The following is a 21,595-nucleotide window of genomic DNA, read 5'->3' as shown; positions in this document are numbered from 1 at the left end:
TGTGTGTGTGTGAGTGTGTGTGTGTGTGTGTGTGTGTGTGTGTGTGTGTGTGTGTGTGTGTGTGTGTGTGTGTGTGTGTGTGTGTGTGTGTGTGTGTGTGTGTGTGTGTGTGTGAGTGTGTGTGTGTGTGTGTGTGTGTGAGTGTGTGTGTGTGTGTGTGTGTGTGTGTGTGAGTGTGTGTGTGTGTGTGTGTGTGAGTGTGAGTGTGAGAGTGTGAGTGTGTGTGTGTGTGAGTGTGTGTGTTTAGCAGCTTGATGTAAAGAGTGTCAGGGTGAAACATCAGAACATCATTCAACATGACTCCTCATTTAACTTATTAATCGTTGATATTTGATTATTGATCCATAAAAACTGAGTTTGAGGTTTTTAAAAAAATATTTTTAACTAAATTTTAGGAACTGGTTTGTTTGTATGTGAACTTTAAATTTTGTTTATTTAAAGTTTGATTTAAACGTTTTCAACGTCACGGAGTCGTAAGTTCGTAACTGTTAGCGCCCTCCAGTGGTGGCGCACAGTTTCAGGTGGTCACGTGTTGCAGCTTTAAGAAACTGTGGCCGTTGACCCTTGAACTCGTCGTGTTCAGGTTCAGAGTCGGAGCTCGTGGTCGACGTGCAGGTGGCGTCCTGTCAAACTACATTTAGCTCCGTGTTGATTGACGAGCGTCTCTCAGGACGTTTCCCGTCTAAAAATACTCGTCCATGTCGGTGACGAGGGACAGGAAGAGACGGTTTCTGTCTTTGTCTCAAGAAATGAAAAGTTCACTGAGCCGAGGTCGTCACAGGGTTAACCCTGCAGGTGAAGTGACCACACACACACACACACACACACACACACACACACACACACACACACACACACACACACACACACACACACACACACACACACACACACATCGTCGTCCTCTCGGGCTCATCTTCTTCGCTGGTTCCCACGTTCACACGGTCTGGCGTGCGGCGCTCGGACCTGCAGCTGTGCAGATGTTTATTGAGGCTGTCAGGTTTATTTTTAGGCTGCGTCGAGGTCAAAGGTCGGAGACGGCGGCTGGAAAACCAATCAGAGGTGACGACAGAGACACAAACAAACGTCCTGAGACGATGAACTTCACACATGAACAAGCAATCGTCAGTTTCACGTCACTCGTCCACTGTGTCGGTTCCACGCCGCTGCAGCAGAAGCAAAGTATTCTGGGAAACCCCCCCGACCCTCTGACACATGCCCCCCCCCCCACTTCTCTGTAATTACTCCAATTACTTTTCCATAACAGCCTGAAACACGTGTGTGGTTACAACAACAGTTTGAGACACTCGTTCATTCATGAGAGGGGAGATCCTCTGCAGACGTCACAGGTTCGAGCCCCGAGCTGAAGCTGCTGCACGACAACCACAGCACTTGTTTCCTGATCTGTGATTGGCTGCCATGGAACGTCGTGCTCACTTTGTTTTCGGGGTTCGACGCTTGTTCCCCAGAGGATGAACCTCAGTGTTTTTCATGTTACGTTCATCCACTGAACCTCTGCACCACATGAACTGTTTTATATCAGAGTTATATTCATAGAGATCGTTTCATATCTTAAAAACCACGACTTCCTGTTCAGAGCTGTAAAAATATTTCTAAATAAAATGTTCATCGGAGGGGACGACGAGACGGAAAGGGAGAGGAGGGTTTCTCTTCTCATCAGGAAAACAGCCAAAGAACAAACGCATCACGTACATATCTGATGTGTGTGTGTGTGTGTGTGTGTGTGTGTGTGTGTGTGGGGGGTCTGTCAGTGAAATCAGTGAACATGTGATGACCTCGTTAGAACAACCAGGATAAATATAGACTTTGTTTTGGGGTGGGGGGGGGTCTGTCAGCGCTCCTCACTAATGGACCCCGCCCTCTCTGATCCTTATCAGCCAATCAGCTCGTCCGTTAGGAACAATTCAAATCTGATTTCACCACAAACACAAGAGAAACAAACGTGAACACGTTTTGACTTGTGAACGTCTGAAATGGAAAAAAGAGTTCGTCTCAAAACATCAACTTTAGTCCCCCTGTTTGTCCTCGGTCCAACGTTTGGGCTCAAAGATCGTGTAAAAACAAGACGAGTTTGTGATGAACATGTTTCAGAGTTTCTGTGTATCACTGTGTGACCTCTGACCTCTGACCTCTGACCTCGGAGCCGTCCTCGGGGCGTATCTGCCTCTTGTTTCCCGCTGGGTGAGATCGCTGTCATCAGCCTCTTATCACCTCATCGACCAATCAAATCAGTCTGTTTACATGATGTCATCCTTTAATAAAGCACATGTAACTTCCTGCTGCGGACGATCCGCTGGTCACGTATGTCACACGTCTGACATCAGAGCTTCACGTCGTCCAGACTCGAGCAGAAGCAACAGACACGTGTTTCATCTGTTCTGTTCGTGTCACAGTCAAATATTCACAAACATCAACTCAGATAAAAAGAGAAATTCTTTTCAATCTTTCAAAGATTGACAGATAGATTGATTGATTGACAGATTGATTGATTGATTGACAGATTGATTGACTGATTGATTGATTGATTGACAGATTGATTGATTGATTCTCAGATCAACTTGCTTCACATCTGTGTTCAGCCTCTTTTTGCTTTGTTCTCCACCAGCTCCTGAAAGACACGTTTTCATTTCCCCATGATAAGAACCTTAAAGGACCTCGTGTTTGGCCTCAGTCAAATAAAGAGAAAGAAATGAAACATGAAAAACAATTATTTATTTCTTTGTTTGTTTTGAGGAAGAAGAGACTTCGCTGAACTTTAGATTCAATCTTTTTATTGAATAATCATCAGGATCGACAGATTATAAAACTTGAATCCCAGTCGTTGTCTTCTTCTTCTTCTTCTTCTTCTTCTTCTTCTTCTTCTTCCTGTAGATTTCCTCTGTTTTCCTCTGAACCCGCTCGTCCACCCGTCCCTCTTCCAGGCTCCAGGACGCCGTGTGTTTGATCCACCCGGCTCTGGTTTCTCTCTCTGGGTGTGGAGCCCAGCGCTGAAAGCTCCTCTTCCTTGTTTTGATTGAGGAGGGTGAGGCTCCGACTCTCAGACTCGGGCTCCGGGACGCTGAGGCTCCGTCTTCTTCTGGCAACGAGTCATCGTGGGAGACGACGTGGGAACAAGACGGATGAAGAAGAGAAGCAGAGAAGAGTTTAATGATGAAGAAGAGAAAGAGAGAAAACACACAAACCTCAGATTCAACTCAAACACATCTTCAGTGCAGCAGTTTGTCCTCAGGGTGGTGCTAGAGGACAGGTTCATCTTCTGAGGAGCAGGAACGTCCACATCCTGTCCTCTGCACAGTTTGGTTTTGTCTCTCATGTCTCATGTCTCACGTTGAACTCATGTGTCATCATTCGTTTCCTGAACTCGTCATATGTTTTGTTATAAAAACTAAATTCTCTTGAATCATGAAATGTGAGACGATGTTTCTCTAAAATCTTCTGACGTGACATCGAGTCTTTTCATAATAAATAACTTCACAGATTCTCGGAGCCAAACTCTGAGTCTGAAACTTCAAATCCAGCTTTTCCAGAAGATGTGAATCACGTTCAGACTCAACTGTTTAAATCCTTTTGGTCTTTGTCTCTGTGAGAATCTGCAGCTTTTTACTGATTCGTTCACCACAACAACACAATGTGTCACAAACATGAACACATGCCTCCTGATGAATAAATCAAACCCCCCCCGTCGTTTCTCTTCGTTTGCTCTGACGACGTCGAGCTCGTTTCATCCTCTGATTCCATCTAAATTGATTTGTGCCACTTTCACAACCTACTTGGACGACGTGCACTTTCTTTTTCTGTCTCTGTTATTTTCTCTGACCTCCAGCGTCTGTCTTTCCTCTCGTTGTGGAAAATGTCCTCCACAAATTGACTCTGCAAACAGGCCGCCCCAAAACGCACAAATTGAATAATTCGTCCCAATTAGCTGAACCAACACAGGTTCACGCATGTTAATGGGATTAACGAGCTGCGCTGAAGCGTCTGTTGACGTTTGTGTCCTAAAACCAACATCCTGTCCTGTAACGAGGCCGCGCTGATTAACTCCGAGCGCCACAGACGCTAACGTCCAGCTGACGTCCCGCCAAAAACAACCCGGGTGGCGTTTGAAGTGTGAGCGAGCGTCCGACAGACCTGAACAACAACACGAGGTTTCCAGGCCACCAGAGAAGAAGAGGCGGGAGACAAGAGGACGATGAATCCATTCAGGGAAAGTGATGAAATGAGGTTTTCCTTCCTGAGGACGACAGAAGATGTGATGTAACATCTGAGTGAACAACTTTATATAAACTGCTGCTTTTATTCTGAAATATGAGAAGACGTCAAGTCTCCTCTGATTGGTTGATTTCCTACGTAAAGACAAAAAGTCTTTATTCTGTGTTATTGGATTTTAAACATTATATTAAAGTAATTTATATAAACTGTTGTAAAACGTCATTATTCTCCAGCAGAGAGAATCAAAGTCGTGATGTTTAACAACAGGAAACTCGTCATGACTCATCGTCATGGAAACGCCGTCGTTCATCAAACTTCCGTTTCTACAGTTTTTCACGTTAAGGTTTCTCTAAACGATTATTTGTTGGAATCACCATCTGTAAATAACGATGAACATGTAGCACTAACATCTGCATCGCCCCCTGGTGGCTGGCTGTGGTATGGTTCACAAAGCTCCTCCATGTTAGCAGGAGGGACATGGACCAAACTAAAGAAATCAAAGTAGACGTTAAATAAATGTTGGTTTGGATGTTTGGGCGTCTGATCGTCGGGGGCTCGTCAGCGTCTGGACAGCGAGCGAGTGGACGTGTTGAGGTTTCTAACATGTGACGGACGTGAAACTGGACGAACACAAATATCTCAGGATGAAGCTTCTTCACATGTGAAACACAAACTCCAGAAAACAACACACAAGTGTCTGGACAGCAACTCTTTATAAAGATGGACGCCACCATCTCGTGTCCGAGTCCACGAGCACAGAAACGTCACAGTCGACGCTGCACTTCCCAGAATCCTCAGAGATTCCTGGAGTTATTAGAAACCCTCTTGATTGTTGTGTCTCAAAATATAACATTTCATGGGAAATGATTCCGACTCCCTGTCGCTGCGTCACAGTTCAGGAGGAAACTGTTTTGTATCTTTATAAAATCTGTCAATCAGCTGTTTCCATGGTGAAGAGCGTGTTTGCACTTCATCTCCTTCGGTCCAGTCGAAAGCGTCTGGTCCTCGTGGTGGTGGATGTTCTGGATGTTACACAAGTGGACGGTCAGACCACAACCTCTTCATTTTCCCGTCTCATTATCCTCTCCACCTTCCACCTCGTCCACATCCATCAGGTCTGTCTGTGCCAGCCGCTTCCTGACGCTCCCACACTGACGCCCTTCATGCTCGTGGATCTTGTGGCTTGAGGCTTTGCCACTCGGGGCCCGCGGAGCGTTCTTGGACCGCCGAGGATCCACAGAGCCTCAGAACAGTAAACCTGGCAGAGGACGAGACCAGACTGTGGTCGGCCCCGGGCCTCGGAGTCAGGACTCGTCTGGGAGGAAACATGGAGACACCGTCAGACAGGAAGTCACTCCACAGACGAGTCTGCAGGGGGCAGCAGAGTTCAGCTTTAGAGTTTCACTTTACAACTAAAAGTCTTGTTGTTCATTTCATTAACACTGTTCTGACCAAGAAGACGACACAGGATCGATTCCCACGTGTCCACACACATTGACTCGGTGTTTCTCTGTGTGTTGGGATCGTTAACAAGGATTTCAGTTTAACGTCTGACGGCCTCTGAGTTGTAGCTGCGTTCACACTGAGCTCCACTAGGAGGCGCTGACGTCCAGACTGTGTGGAGCCGAAACTGCTGCTCGGTGGATCGTGAACAAGAAGCTTTACGTTAGAAGTTAATCTTCATGTTTCTGCTGTTTGCTCTGGAGCTCCTCGTGTATCGGTCACGAAGGGTCAGGGTTGGTTAGAGTTAACCTCTCACCTCTAGGGTCAGGGTTAGTTAGAGTTAACCTCTCACCTCTAAGGGTCAGGGTTAGTTAGAGTTAACCTCTCACCTCTAAGGGTCAGGGTTAGTTAGAGTTAACCTCTAAGGGTCAGGGTTAGTTAGAGTTAACCTCTAAGGGTCAGGGTTAGTTAGAGTTAACCTCTAAGGGTTAGACTGATCACAGGAGACCAGTCGAGATGCAGAGCTGCAGAAAGACGTGATGTCATCATTGTCTCCTCCACCAATGAGGCTGTTTACATCCCGTCTGTCTGTCTGTCTGATTGATTGATTGATTGATTGACAGCATCACATGAAACTCAGAACACGTGTGAAGACTGAACAATTTAGACTTTGGTTTGGATACAAGACGTTTTTTTATCTCTTTCTTTAACTTGAACTGGTTTTAGTTTGTGTTTGACATGAAGTTAGTTGGAGTTAAAGTTCTCAGCAGGAGATTATCTGAACTTTTGAATAAGAACATGAAGAAGCTGCAGTGACTCGAGCGTCTGATCAGTTCATCACTCAAGTCAAAAGTTCAGGACAAAATATCAACGGCACATTTTGCAGTTTCTCAGATGTGATTTGATATTAAAGTGAAAATCTTTGAAACTAAAAACGATATAAAAACATCTGATGATTGACAATATTAAATATATCTCTTCAAATAAAATGTAGAAATCTGGTATTTTCTTTAATGAGCTGCAGTTACGAGAGTGCCACCAGGCGGCGCCCAATGACCGATGGAGGTTAATTACTGTTTAATTAACATTAAGTATGTTAATGAACAGATTAATGACGTCACAGAGTGAAGCTGCTGGTTCACACCTTCACGCCTGAGACAACACTGACACCGTGAGGACAAACTGCGCAACTGCAGCAGCTTCACAGACATCAGCCGCCTCAGGTTTCATCATCTTCCGTTCATAGAATATTAATAAATGTTTTGTGGTTCATCCTGTTGAGATTAAAAACCAGTGAAAGAAACATTTAACTAAATATATTCTGTTTAGTTTTAATTATTTAACAAACCAGTTTGACAAATATTTAACCACTAATACATGAAAAAGAAGTTAACATATGTTCAGATTTTTTTAGTTACATTGACTAGTTCTTAGTTTTCAAACATCATTTACTCTGAGTCAGTTTCACTGATCAGAGACCAGAACATTTTCCCTTTATATAAAAACTCAAACCAACAGTTAAACTAATTTTTACTCATTAGACTCTTTGCTCAAACTACATAATTTAACTTTTACCATCAAACTACCTCAAAAGTATATTTTTTTTATTTGAATAAACAAGTGAAAACCTCAGGGGACATGATGAAAATAATGAGTCACTGAAGCAGCTGCTCGTCTTCTACAATAGAAACTTTATTATTCCCCACACACAGTGACAAACTGGTTCTAGAAGAAGGTGTTCGGCCTCTTGGTGGTGAAACGGGGTTTGTGTTGGCGACGCAGGACCCGGTGAGGGAGTGGGAACTTGATCTTTGAGTCCTGCAGGGGGCGACAGAGACAATAAACGACGTTTAAACACTTGTGACGTTAAAAACACTCAGTGATCAATTTAAACATTTTTAAATCATGTCGCCAGTTTCAAAACCGCCAGGTTTGAAGATGGAAGCTGGAAATCTGGAAGAGGAATCTGGCTTTTTGTTTAGCGGGTTTATAAACTGGAGCTGACTAACGCTGAGGCAGCCCAGAGAGAGACCCGCGCACCATGAGGTCGCTCGGCACGCGGCGACGACACTTACGTGGAACTGCTTGATGGCTGGTCTGCGACATTTGTTGGCAGCGATGACTTGCACCTTCATTATCTGGATGGAGTGAGCGCGAGCACGATGGCGAGCTCCCATATCACGATCTGAAAGACAAACAGGTTTTATAACAACTTGACGTTATAGTTAACGTGTTAATTACCAGTTCAGACTGGAATTTATCAACATGAGTCAAAATGTAAACGATAGAAAACCAAACGTTAATAAATCGTTTTAATGTCGTCTGAGTTCAGATGTTTCAGAAAAAGTTAAACTCTAACAAACTTTTAATTTAACATCAAACTAACGGAAGGTTTCTTCAGACACATGAACAACATGGACGAGTTACCGAGTGGAAACAGAACACACACACACACACACTGGAGAGGTCACGACCCTGAGAAGTTTGTTTCTGTGATTGCGAACACGAGGAGTTTAGATGTGGACCCTTGGATTCACTTTCAGAGTCACGGCAGAGTCAGAGAAAGGCGACAAGGATCAGTTAGTGTCTGCACACCAGGCAACATCTGCACCACGGACATGGTGCGATCTTTGGGTTAGGGTGCAAAGGAACCAACGACTATATTAAAGCACTAAAACATAAAAACATCTTCACACTTCTGTCATGACTCAGTGGATTCATTAGATTTCTTCTCTTCCTCAAAGTGTTGACAACATATTTAAATTGAAGTTGATCTAATGTAGAATTCATTGTTCACTTTAGTTTGAAAAGTTTAACAATTAAACACTTTGGCTTCACTCTTTTTCTTCTTTACTTTGTTTTTCACTGAATGTGACCAAAGAAATCTAACAAGATAATTTAACAAATCATCAAATGACTTGAACCAGTGACAAGAATCAACCTGTTGACTGGTGTTCGTCAGTAACAACCTGAAATATGTTCAGTTGGTCAGAAACCACAGAACAAAGAATCCCGTCACCTGCTGTGGGACAGCGAGTTATTTCTTTATTCGGCCACTTGGACACGTTTTGTGATTTGATGTTATTGCGATAATAGTTCTTTGTTTCTACTTGAACACGATATTAACCCTGACTCCAGATGTTTGTACTCACAGCACTGAGTGACGGCTCCAGATGTGGTCAGGTCTCTGTACTCTCTGTACATGTTGTGGGTTCCACTGCGAGAGTCGTAACGCAGCCAGATTCCGAAGTTCTTCACCTTCAGGGGGGTTTTCTCATGGACCTAAACAAGAAACAATTGATTTCTTAATGTGTTGCACTCAGTTTTCTGGATTTGTCTTCTCATCACTTCCACACCAGTCCGACACTGGACCAGTAGAACTGGGACACGTACCAGACCACAGTAGACGGTCTCTCCAGACGCCTTCTTCATCTTCCTCAGCTGAGAGACGAAGTACCAGAAGCGGGATTTAGCCACAACATGGTTCGGGGCGAAGATCCTCATCCGGTAGAGGGGGGGGGCAGGGTTCTTGGCAGAGGGCAGGAGACGCCCAATGACCTTGTATTCCCTAAGCTGGGAGCAGGACAAATATAAAACTTAGAACTTCTGTAAAGGAACGTGCCCATCACATTAGACAGAACAGGAGTTCAGATGTGGACCCTTGGATTCACTTTCAGAGTCACGGCAGAGTCAGAGAAAGGCGACAAGGATCAGTTAGTGTCTGCACACCAGGCAACATCTGCACCACGGACATGGTGCGATCTTTGGGTTAGGGTGCAAAGGAACCAACGACTATATTAAAGCACTAAAACATAAAAACATCTTCACACTTCTGTCATGACTCAGTGGATTCATTAGATTTCTTCTCTTCCTCAAAGTGTTGACAACATATTTAAATTGAAGTTGATCTAATGTAGAATTCATTGTTCACTTTAGTTTGAAAAGATTAACTTTATTAAAAACACTTTGGCTTCACTCTTTTTGTTCTTTACTTTGTTTTTCACTGAATGTGACATCAAGTCAATTTAATATAAACCTGTCGACAGTTTAACACGTTACAGATGAATATTCAATCTAGAGTTACATTAATTAACTGTTAATTCGATTTATAGAAAGTTATTTTGTAGTTGTTTTACATTTTTGAAGTTAAAAATCCAAATATGTTCACGTTCCAGCTTCTTCCAGGTCAAATTAAAGCTTCTGTTAAAGAGGATTTGAGTTTGAAACAAATCAGTAATTAATCATAGGAATGTGTTAGAAAATGAACCAAACGTTCATCATCATTAATCTAAGTCCTGATGAGACAGTCACACTTCCTGTAGATTATTAAACATTAAAAATATAGATTGTTTCCTCACATTTAAGATTTAAATTGTCACTGTGATGAAGTTGATGCATTAGAACCAGGCAGAATAAAACCTTATTAATTTAGTTCACATACTCTAGAAGTCAAAGTTATTAATTTATGAATCTACAACAATAAACACGTGTCGGTGTCATCATGTTCCCACCGAGTTATTTCCCATGATGCTCAGCGCTGAGTCGGATTCACACTTTAAACATTTGAACTTTTAAACTCATTAAATTAACGTGAAGTTAAAATGAACGTTATCCACAGATGACGTCCACACTTCAGAGCCACATTAGCAGCTAACGCTAGCTCCCTGCTGGCTCGGTGCTAGCACAGCTTCATCTCGGTGGTTAACTTCCGATGTGAACTTCGCGAAGCAGCAGATTAGATTTTAATCTTTAAATGAGGATTATTTTTAAAAGTTGGACCGATTCTCCGGGTTCAGTGTCTCGGAGCTCGCCGCGTCCACATGGTCCGGAGGCCGCCATGTTGGAGACACTGGCGCCGCGGGAGAAAAGGCTTTAAATGTCGGTTCTGACGCGACCTTCGGGCCACACGGAGACTCGAACCGTGCGAGTCGAGCTTCATGAGCGAGACGCTGCCGTCGGAGTTCAGCTAACGACGGGCGACATGTTGAATTCGGAGATTCTTACTGTTCCGGACGCCTTCATGGTTCCTCTGCTCACCGCCGCTGTAAAAGAGGGAGCTGCAGGGGGCGCACTGCGCATGTGTACAGCTCACAGGAAGCTGTCATCTTCAGCCCGGCCGCCCGCCCTCTGATTGGCTGAGGCTGAGGACGAAGACTGACGATTAGCTGGAGGTAGAGAGAGAACATCAGGTTGAGCCAATCAGAGGAGAGAACGCCTGGGGGCGGGACAAGCAGACTTGTCCCGCCTCCACGTGCATATACGTACTGAATATATTGTTATAGATATTTAATAATAATATACACAATAAATAGAAAGTATATATACCATAACTTTACCACAAATATAACGATATATATACAATAAACGTACAGTATAAATATTATACCATTACTATTAATATAACGTATAAATACTGTAACATTATATTATTATGCATCACAATACATGCATGTTTATTATCCTTCTGTTCTTATGCAAACTTTGATTTGATAGTAGATCAGAGCACAGTCACTACATATCTATTATCATTATTTGACTTTATAATTGAACCATCATTTATTATATGTTATGGATAATAATGTTGTTCTCGTGCCCTATAAGGGAGTTCCATTTTAAATTCTACTCACTTTTATCTGGAAACTTCTTGAAGCTAAAGCTTGAAAATCTAGACACAAATAAAGCACATAATCATAAATGTTATGATTACACTGATCATATCTATATCTATATGTTGTTAGTGTTTATTGTGATGACCGTGTTATATGGGTGACGGTCTCTTCCGGGTCAGCTCGCCGGAAGCGACCAGGCGGACACGCCGCACCGCCGCTGCTGACTCTCCTGATGATGAACCGGAGCAGAGACACGTGATGAGTTAAGTTTTCATGAAGGTGAGATTATGATGAATTGTTTTTAATCTGAGTTTAATCTGAGTTTATTGTGAGGATCAGATCCCAGTGACCCAGCGGCAGCTCCAACCCGAGCTCCGACCAAACCTGGAGAACCGCCCGGAGACAGCACCGCACTGTCCCCGGCTCCCGCGCCCTGTCAGCGGGACGCTCCCGGAGCGGCCCCCGGTGCTGCCCGCCGGTTCCCCGGGGCAGGATCCCTCCGGCAGCCCGGCTCCGCGGCTAACTAGCCGGCTAACCGAAGCTAGCCCGAGTTAGCCGCTCTCAGCCACTCAGTATGGGAGTGAAGTTGTTAGCATGTAGCATCGCAGTGTGAACTTTTCACAGGAGTGGCCCGGACTCCTTGAAGCTGTTACCCACAAACAGAGAGGCTCGTGCGGCTTGTGGTTTCCTCACTTGACCCCTGGAGCTCCGGGGTTTGGGCCGTTAGCTGCAGTCACAGACCTGTGAGGTGTTGGCAGGGGGTTGCATCATGTGGCTCCATCTTCTCTAACACCAGTACACACACCAGTACACACACCAGTACACAGCGGTACACACACCAGTACACACACCAGTACACACCAGTACACACACCAGTCACAGACCTGTGAGGTGTTGGCAGGGGGTTGCATCATGTGGCTCCATCTTCTCTAACACCAGTACACACACCAGTACACACACCAGTACACACCAGTACAACACAGTACACACCAGAACACACCAGACCTGTGAGGTGTTGGCAGGGGGTTGCATCATGTGGCTCCATCTTCTCTAACACCAGTACACAGCAGTACACACACCAGTACACACCAGTACACACACCAGTCACACATCAGTCACAGACCTGTGAGGTGTTGGCAGGGGGTTGCATCATGTGGCTCCATCTTCTCTAACACCAGTACACACCAATACACACTGTACACAGCAGTACACAGAAGTACACACCAGTACACAGAGGTACACACCAACAAAACCAGATTTCAGCCTCAGATCATTAAATTACTGTAACTTGATTATCATTTTTACAGTATATTATTAATTTAACATCTGTGTGAATTTGATATCTTGCATCCTGTCACACTGAGCTGTTCTGTTCACCTTGTTTACACCAAGTTGTGTTTAAACTGTATCTGTACTTATTTAGTGTTTCTCCTGCAGTTTCCTTTGCTGCTGTGACACACGTCGTCATGTGGAGGAACTAGTTGATCACTTTATTGATTATTAGATTACACATTTTGTTTACGTCTTAAATCCTCTTGTTTCGTCATCGGTCAAAAGTCCAAAGATTTTCAGTTTACTGTGAAAAGAGAAGAAACCTAGTTATTAATAAACTGATGGTTTCAACTCTCGTCCATAAACAATTCATCAGATTAATCAATAAATTATTTATAAAGTAAAATGAAACTTTAGTCGTAGACACTGATAAATGTCTGTGAATAACTCATCTGGACGGACTGATAAATATGTGCAGTCTAACCCTGTGACTCCAGCTCTGTGATGTCACCCCCCCCCCCGTACGTGTCACTGATCATGTAAAGTGTGAATAATGACTCGTGGTGTTTGCTCTGATCAGATGAGAGGAACCTGCCTGAGAGCAGCACAGACGTCTGAACCTGCCCTGGAGGAAAGTTAACCCACCAATGGCCTGCCAGTCTGTCGCTGCAGTCATGGACGAGCAGGCCCTGCTGGGGCTCAACCCCAACGCCGACGCCCGCTACAGGCAGAGGGTGAGACGCTCGCACCGCCACACGGACGGTCCCTCGTGTACTTAGTGAAAACAGCTAAAGAGAAAAGCTCTTTATACTATGTTGTATAAAGTAGAACCATCGCCTCGGTCTGATTACAGTCAGTGTTGTGTAGTTGTGTTCAACGTGTGTGTGTGTGCGTGCTCCTCCAGGCGATGGCGTACTTCGAGCAGCTGAAGGAGTCTCAGGACGCCTGGGAGGTTTGTGCTGAGGCGCTCGCTAAAGGAATTTACAAGTGAGTTCACACGAGGTTTTAATAAATCCCATCACTGCTCATGATCGTCCACGTTCATGAAGTCCGACGTTTGGCTTCACGTTTGTCTGTTTGTGATTTCAGTGACGATCACGTGAAATTCTTCTGCTTCCAAGTTTTGGAACATCAGATCAAGTTCAGGTAACAAAGACGTTTCTGTTTGATTTGACTCGAGCTGTCTTCAGACCTGCACTGAGCTCCTCACATCCTCCAGAGTTTCTCTGTCAGCCTCCAGTAAAAACTTGAACTGGAGTTCAAGCCTTGTTTGAACTCCAGAGAAACCCAGTTGCACTTGACTCTCTCCGGAGTCTGTGAACATGTGGCGTGAACGAACATGTGACCCGTTGTGTTTCAGACACGCTGGTCTGAGCGTCGTCCAGCAGCAGATGATCCGAGAGACTCTGATGAAGTGGCTCCAGTGTCAGGTACAGTCACTCCTCAGGTTTCACTTCTGAGAAACACCGCCGTCCTAAATATCGTCTGAAAATAAAGATTGGATGACATGACGGCTTCTGTTTCTCCTGTCGTCTCATTGGCTGCAGCTGATGAACGCTCAGCCGGAGAAACCCTTCATCAGGAACAAGGCGGCGCAGGTGTTCGCCCTCACCTTCGTGATGGAGTACCCGACGCTGTGGCCCAAGTACTTCTTCGACGTCCTGTCTCTGGTGGGTCTCAACCCGAACGGCGTGGACGTCTACCTCAGGACGCTGATGGCCATCGACGCTGAGGTGGTCGACAGAGACATCCTGCACTCGGCCGAGGTGCAGTGACCCTCTCGCTCTCTTTAAGTTTAACTTTTACATCATAGAAGACGAGGGACAGTCGTTCAGAATGTCAGTTATGTGTAGTTTTATCAACAAACTCTTGATGAGTTGTATTTCTCTCGTTGCTCTGGTCGTGTCTTTCCTCCTCAGGAGACTCGGAGGAACATGTTAATCAAAGACGCCATGCGGGAGCAGTGCATCCCGAGCCTGGTGGAGTCCTGGTTCCAGATCCTGCAGACGTATCAGCGCTCTCACCCGGAGCTCACCTGTCAGTGTCTGGAGGTGGTCGGCGCCTTCGTGTCCTGGATCGACCTCAACCTCATCGCCAACGACCGGTGAGTCACCAGGGGGCGACTGGGAGCCGAGCTGACGGTGGATGGATATATTCGGAGCCTTCTGTCATCCACGTCCTTCACTCTTCATGTTCTCATGTTCTCAGGTTTGTGAACCTGCTGCTGAGTCAGATGTCGGTGGACGAGCTCAGAGAGGAGGCCTGCGACTGCCTGTTTGAAATCGTCAACAAAGGAATGGACCCAGTGGATAAAACCAAACTGGTGGAGTCTCTGTGCCAAGTGCTGCAGTCGGCAGGATTCTTCAACGTGGAGCAGGTCCGACTTTAACCTTCTGTGATGACCTCGTTTCTCAGGATGTTCTTTAGAATTGAAAGGCGTCATCTGCGTCAGTCGACAGTTTATTAGGAACAGTCTAATGAAACTGAAATCCTCAGAAACTAATAAAATCTTAAAGGAGGAGGATTCATTGTAGGAATGTTTAATGTCTTTTGCCACATCTCATAGACACATGGATGCTTATTCAAACTTAAACATGAAAACATATAAAAAGAAACTGTACTGTTGTGTTGGAAATGGCAAACTGAGCCAGTATCAGAAATGTTTTTCTCCCTAATATCAGCGTTGGTGTTTGTTTCTCACCGTGAGGTCACGAGCTCTTCCTGCTTCTCTCACAATGTTTTATTTTCTATTTCCTGTTTTCAGGAGGAAGACGTCGACTTCCTGGCCAAGTTCTCTCGGCTGGTGAACGGGATGGGTCAGAGTCTGGTGCTCAGCTGGACCAAGCTCGCCAAGTCGGGCAACGTGAAGGAGGCCGCCGAGACGCTGCAGGCGGTGGAGGCCAAAGTGCCGCTGCTGCTGCAGCTGCTGGTGCACGAGGACGACGACATCTCGGCCAACATCGTCGGCTTCTGCTACGAATACCTGCACGTCCTCAAACAGGTGCCGAGGAATCGTTCTCTTACATTTAGAACTTTGACATAATCAGAAATAATCTTTAATTCTCCCAGTTGGAAATATTAAAAGATGTGATTTGTTTTGTAGCTTCCTCAGTTGACGGATCAGCAGAAAACAAGCATCGAGGTGAGTCTCTCATGAGAAATGATCCAGACAAATTAATTTGAACTTGTTAGAGATGGAGATTAAAACATGGCTGCTGTTTCTCCACAGGCCGTCATGCTCGCCATCATGAAGAAACTGACGTACGATGACGAGTACAACTTTGAAAACGAGGTGAGTCTCGTGCTGCGGCTCTGCCTGTTGCGCTCTGAGGACGTAGAGACGACGTCACAGCTCCGGGTTTGTCTTTCAGGGCGAGGACGAGGCGATGTTCGTGGAGTACAGGAAGCAGCTGAAGATGCTGTTGGATCGTTTGGCTCAAGTTTCCCCTGAGCTGCTGCTGGAGGCCATTCGCCGAGTCTTCACCAACACCATGCAGTAAGAACACGAGAGGCTCAGAGTCCGAACCAGAGGGAAAAGAGTCAAACTTTTCTTAAACTGCATCAAACTATAAAAAAAGACTTGTGCATGCCAGGCGTAACCATAGCAACTAAAGCGTGTGTGGGTTCAGCCTGGGTCTGTTGGTTTTCATCACAGAGGTTTTATCTCTTTGTGTTTTTCAGGAACTGGCAGACGACTGTGTTCATGGAGGTGGAGGTCGCCATCAGGCTGCTGTACATGCTCGGCGAGGCCCTGCCGGCGTCTCACGGCGCTCATTTCTCCGGGGAGACGGTGAAGACGAGTGCTCTGCAGGACATGATGAGGACGGTCAGTTACGTGACTCCAGCGTTGCATCTGTTTAACTCCTCGCGTTTTTTCCCCTCCGCTCACGTGTCGTGCGTTTGAATCCTCAGCTGGTGTCGTGTGGCGTCAGCAGCTACCAGCACAGCTCCGTGTCGCTGGAGTTCTTCGAAACCGTCGTCCGATACGACAAATTCTTCCTCGTGGAGCCGCAGCACATTCCCAATGTCCTGGTGAGAAACGAAAACCTGAAGTTTTCTTTGCAGCTGAGTTATTTAAATCAAATGTAGATGTGTAGATTTCTAAAGACGTGTTAACTCCCGTGTTGTGTTCACTGTCAGATGGCGTTTCTGGACCAAAGAGGACTGAGACACAACAGCCCGAAGGTTCGGAGCAGAGTCGCCTACCTCTTCTCCAGATTCGTCAAAACGCTGCAGTGAGTCCAGCTTCAGTGTTTTGATCAGATACACACACACACACACACACACACACACACACACACACACACACACACACACACACACACACACACACACACACACACACACACACACCTGACGTCAGTGATTTATTTATTCACGTTTGACGTCTCTCTGCCGACAGTAAACACATGAACGGCTTCATCGAGGACATTCTGACCAGGATCCAGGATCTGCTGGAGCTCGCTCCTCCTGTAAGTTTCAACACGTGATCGGTCACATGTCGTTTTACCCTCAAACACCTGGGATCATGCCACACGTTTTCAAACACACATTTAAAATGAGAAAATCAGTGATGTGTCTTCATCGTCTTCTCCCTCCTCTGTCCAGGAGAACGGTTTCCTGGCGCTGCTGACCAGTGACGACCAGCTCTTCATGTTCGAGACGGCGGGGATTCTGATCGTGAACGGAGAGAGTCCTGCTGAGAGGAAACAGGCTCTGATGAGGAGTCTGCTGGCGCCGCTGATGGACGCTTTCCACCTGCTGCTCGCCAAACTGTTGCAGGAGACGGAGGACGAGAGACAGGCCGCCCTCGCCGACTGTCTCAGCCACGCTGTCGGATTCGCCAGGTGAGCGTCGGACAACCGCGTCTCCTTGACAGCGAGCAGCTGACCTCGTCACTCATCTTCTTCCTGTCTCTCTGTTCGCAGTCGGACCAGTAAGGCGTTCAGCAACAAGCAGACGGTGAAGCACTGCGGCTGCACCGAGGTCTACAGGGACTGTCTGCAGACCTTCCTGCCTGCACTGAGCTGTCCTGTCCAGCGGGGGGCGCTGCGCAGCTCGGTCCGCTCCTTCCTGCACCGGATGATCATCTGCATGGAGGAGGAGGTGCTGCCGTTCGTCCCCGCCGCCTCCGAGCACATGCTGAAGGACTGCGAGGCCAAAGACCTGCAGGAGTTCATCCCGCTCATCAGCCAGATCACCGCCAAGTTCAAGGTAAGTGGGAAAAGATCAGCGAAGAACGAGGAAGCTGAAGAAGCTGAAGAGGATTCAAATTTACAACAGATTTCATGTCGTTATCAAGCATCACCAGGTTTAACGGCCTTTTCTCCCGTTGCCATGGCAGCGGCAGGTGTCCCCCTTCCTGCAGCAGGTCTTCATGCCGCTGGTCCTCGCCATCTTCGAGGTTCTGGCTCGGCCGGCGGAGGACAACGACCAGGCGGCCGCTCTGGAGAAGCAGATGCTGCGAAGGAGCTACTTCACCTTCATCCAGACCATCACAGGCAGCGGCATGAACGAGGTGATGGCCAACCAGGGTGAGTCTGGCTAACGGTTTCCACTCGTATCCACTCTTTGTGCTAAGCTAAGCTAACAGTGACCTTCCACTGTGTCCCCAGGAGCTGAAAACATCGAGCGAGTGGTGTTCACCATCATCCAGGGGGCGGTGGACTTCCCCGACCCCATCGCGCAGAAGACCTGCTTCATCGTCCTCTCCAAGCTGGTGGAGCTGTGGGGTGAGAACATCTGGACAAACTGTTTTAATAACCAATGGTTCCTCACTTCCTGTGTCGTCCTGACGATGTTGTGCTGGCCTCTGCAGGAGGTAAAGACGGGATGGTGGGATTCCCCGACTTCATCTACAAACACATCGTCCCTGCTTGTTTCCTGGCTCCTCTCAAGCCGACCTTCGACCTCTCCGACGCTCAGACCGTCCTGGTGAGTCTCTGCACCGGAGGTCAGACTGGAACACTTTGACATGTGGACACTTTCCCCTGAAACCTTCTTGTTTGTTTGCCAGACTCTGTCGGAATGTGCCGTCACGCTGAAGATGATTCATCTCAAACGGGTGAAAACAGATTCTGTGTTTTTGTTTTGAACAGTTGAACTTGTGGAGGAGTTTGTTCTCACTGGTCCGTTGTTTTCTCTCAGGGGCCCGAGTTCATCCAGTTCTTACAGCAGGAGTACCTGCCCTCGCTGCAGGTGGCGCCAGAGATTTCACAGGTGAGGCATGGCACTGCACCTCAAACGCTTTGAAATACTGGGGGGAAGGTGCATTGTGGGAAATGTAGTTGTTTGTAAAGTAGCGTTTCAGACAGAGTCAGTGATGAAGATAACGATGAAGAAGATTCAGACCCAGACGATGTTCCTGCCGACTCCCCAGGTTCATCTGTACTTTTTATTTCAACAGGAGCTTTGTCAAGTTCTTCAGCAGCCGGACGTCAAAGTCCTGAAGAACTACATTAAGGTACGAGTTGTTTTTAGATCCTGTGATCGTGTCGTTTGAGTCGTGACTCAGCGGATGTTTCTCGTTGCAGGCGTTCTTTCAGCGAGCGAAGCTGTAGGAAATGAAACTGGAAGTTCACTGGGACTAAAGGACTCTCCACAGGAAGTGGGCGGACACGCTGCTTTACAATAAAACTAAAAATGGAACTTAGCATAGGAGCTGCTTTTGCACTTAAGAAGTAAATGCATAACGAAGCCCAGTCCGTCTGAGTCGGGGGAAACGGACAGAAGGTCAGTGGACGGATCAACGTCCTCCAGCTCCCGAGAGAGACGAGCTGTCCACGTGGACTCGAGACGTGGAGGACGCTCAGAGAACTTTGTGGAAAACGTGGAGTTTGTGTGGAAAAGGACTTTTAGACGTGAAACCCGGGTCTGAGGGGGAGGACGTCTCGTGGAGAAAGTTTTGAAAAGATCCCGAAATCTTTGTTCTAGTGGAACCTTCACAGTAGAAAACACATTTCAACACAATTTGAGTTATTTTTCGTTTGCTGCCACAGAACGGATAAAAAAAAGGGCAGAGTCGCATCATTTATTAAAAATGTGGCATTGATGATTTAGTTTAACGTGCTGAGGGCCGGTTGGTTTTTAGTTTGAAGTGAAACGTTTGAGCTCGACGCGCGTCCGCCTTCACGACTTCTTTTTCCTTCATTTAAAAACAATCCTTTCCGTTCTGTCTCTTACGTTAATCACATGATCGGAAGCTACGTCAGTCGTGAGTTTACGATTACATTTCCTGGAATTCTGACAAAATACTTTTGGCTGTTTTCATTTCAAACTGAACTTAAACGGAGGAACAAAGTGTAAATAAGAGAATACGATGTGGAAAATGTAAATAAAGTTCCTAGCTTTAGTTATTTTTTTTTTTAAATCTTCACTCACATCTGGAAACTAAACGTTGAAGCTCGTTCTGCCAGAAAATGGAAAGAAATTAAAAGTTAAGAATGATTTAAAAAAACATCAAATGCCAATTTAAAAAAATCCATAAAGTATTTCACAAATATTCTGACATGTTTTTTACCTTGAATGAAAATCTCACAATTCAATGTTTGAGACATGAATTAGATTCTCAAAGGGAAATTTACTATTTTATAATTTTCATTCAGTAAATCTTTTATTTCGAATCTCAAAATGTCGACTCGTTAAAATTGAAGCAGACTTAGTAAAAAATATATACGGTTATTCAGAAAGTATTAATTGACTTATTTCCCGACTAAATGTCTAAACTAAACTATTTTTTTTCCTTTTCTTGGCAGAAACGAGCTGCTCTAGAAACAAACTCGTTTGTAGGCGTCGCTCGTGCTGCTCTAGAAACAGGAAACTGCTCGTGCACGGCTGCTCTAGAAACAGGAAACTGCTCGTGCACGGAAGCAGTTCAGTGAATCTATATCGAAGCTTTCGATTGATTATGCAAAACGCTTTTTTGCAGAGAAACTGTGAAGCAGCACGAAACCAATCCGACGATGAGATTCAGATTCAATGTAACGACGACTCTACAGAAACGGCTTTTTTATCAATATGTTATAGAAAATACACACACACCGTTTCCACCATTAACATTTTGTCGTGTTTAGTTCGTTTCTTGTAGTTTAGTTTATTTTCCTTCAGCTTTAGTTAAAAAAAGATATTTTTTCAGAAAAGTTCAGAGAAAGAATTGATTTAAATTAAATGTGGTTTTCCAGACGTTCAATATGTGGCAACGTTGACGAGAAAATAAAATCTCACCTAAATAACTGAATAGTTTTGAATGGTTCATATATTCGTGTTTAATACACAGATTCAGCTCATGTCTAATCTGGACAAAAGAAAAGGGACATTTTATTTTATGAAACTGAAAAGTCATTTTGCTAAAATTCCGTGTGAATCTACAAAGTATTGATTTGATGCTGAGTTTGACAGAATCTTTAAGTTTATATAATTTACTTTTAAGAAAAATCCTCTTGGGATAAAAATACTTTGTTTTTCCTAAAATTAAAACCAAACTAGAGACGACAGCACGTTCGGATGTTTCAGGAAATAACGTTAAGTTAAAGTGTAAAGTTGTGACATCGTATGTTTCATTGTGAAAAGCTGAAGTTTTTATGGTAAAGAACCAAGTCGACATGTTCTAATGATCTGACACCCGGTGAAGCTGCAGGTTTAAAACCTACTGGATCAGTTCCCTGAACAAAACTCTTAAACATTAGAACCTTTAACTTCACATGTTGAACTTTTCATTCTGTGATGACACTTCTGTAGAGAAACAGCGACACGTGGTGGTTTGTCGTTATCTGCAACAAAGTTCCCTCACTTCACCACCAGGTGTCGCCACACTAAACCAGGACGTCACCATAGTTTAAATAAACACTTAAAACAATCATGTTCAGTTGAAGTTTATCGATGAATTTGTTTTTGTTTCCAGCTGAACGAGCGAACGTTTGCTCGTATGTCAGAAAATTCGCCAAATGACTAATTTGATGGTTGATGCTGAAATGTTGAATTTTTCTGTTCGAACCAATAAAGTGTTTATTCATCTGAAACATGTTTGTTCTTTGATCTGCAAC

General features: G+C 45.2%; 2 protein-coding genes and 2 non-coding genes across 4 annotated transcripts; 1 reads left to right on the top strand and 3 right to left on the bottom strand.

The window, feature by feature from the left end:
* Nucleotides 1-7,344: 7,344 nt before the first annotated feature.
* rpl18a (ribosomal protein L18a) lies at nt 7,345-10,833 on the bottom strand. The gene is made up of 5 exons (XM_035147056.2): nt 10,678-10,833; nt 9,067-9,246; nt 8,826-8,955; nt 7,749-7,858; nt 7,345-7,491 (listed from the first exon to the last, which is right to left on the bottom strand). Exons 1-5 carry the CDS (start codon nt 10,750-10,752, stop codon nt 7,399-7,401), a joined length of 588 nt encoding a protein of 195 aa, XP_035002947.1. The 5' UTR covers nt 10,753-10,833; the 3' UTR covers nt 7,345-7,398.
* LOC118102027 lies at nt 8,189-8,320 on the bottom strand. The gene has a single exon (XR_004694616.1). It is a non-coding gene; the product is annotated as a small nucleolar RNA SNORA68 (small nucleolar RNA).
* Nucleotides 9,323-9,454, bottom strand: LOC118102033. The gene has a single exon (XR_004694622.1). It is a non-coding gene; the product is annotated as a small nucleolar RNA SNORA68 (small nucleolar RNA).
* Nucleotides 10,834-11,442: 609 nt separating the features above from the next.
* On the top strand, nt 11,443-21,571 carry xpot (exportin, tRNA (nuclear export receptor for tRNAs)). The gene is made up of 25 exons (XM_035147053.2): nt 11,443-11,561; nt 13,135-13,288; nt 13,459-13,541; nt 13,644-13,700; nt 13,915-13,984; nt 14,102-14,320; nt 14,474-14,658; nt 14,763-14,931; nt 15,319-15,555; nt 15,658-15,696; nt 15,784-15,846; nt 15,926-16,050; nt 16,236-16,380; nt 16,467-16,586; nt 16,695-16,789; nt 16,957-17,026; nt 17,163-17,401; nt 17,483-17,768; nt 17,899-18,088; nt 18,170-18,286; nt 18,373-18,488; nt 18,571-18,618; nt 18,702-18,773; nt 18,961-19,017; nt 19,088-21,571. Exons 2-25 carry the CDS (start codon nt 13,202-13,204, stop codon nt 19,112-19,114), a joined length of 2,916 nt encoding a protein of 971 aa, XP_035002944.1. The 5' UTR covers nt 11,443-11,561; nt 13,135-13,201; the 3' UTR covers nt 19,115-21,571.
* Nucleotides 21,572-21,595: the final 24 nt, after the last annotated feature.

Source organism: Hippoglossus stenolepis, chromosome 22 (assembly GCF_022539355.2).
Source record: "Hippoglossus stenolepis isolate QCI-W04-F060 chromosome 22, HSTE1.2, whole genome shotgun sequence".
Lineage (NCBI taxonomy): Eukaryota > Metazoa > Chordata > Actinopteri > Pleuronectiformes > Pleuronectidae > Hippoglossus > Hippoglossus stenolepis.
This window is presented reverse-complemented; position numbering and strand designations above follow the sequence as displayed.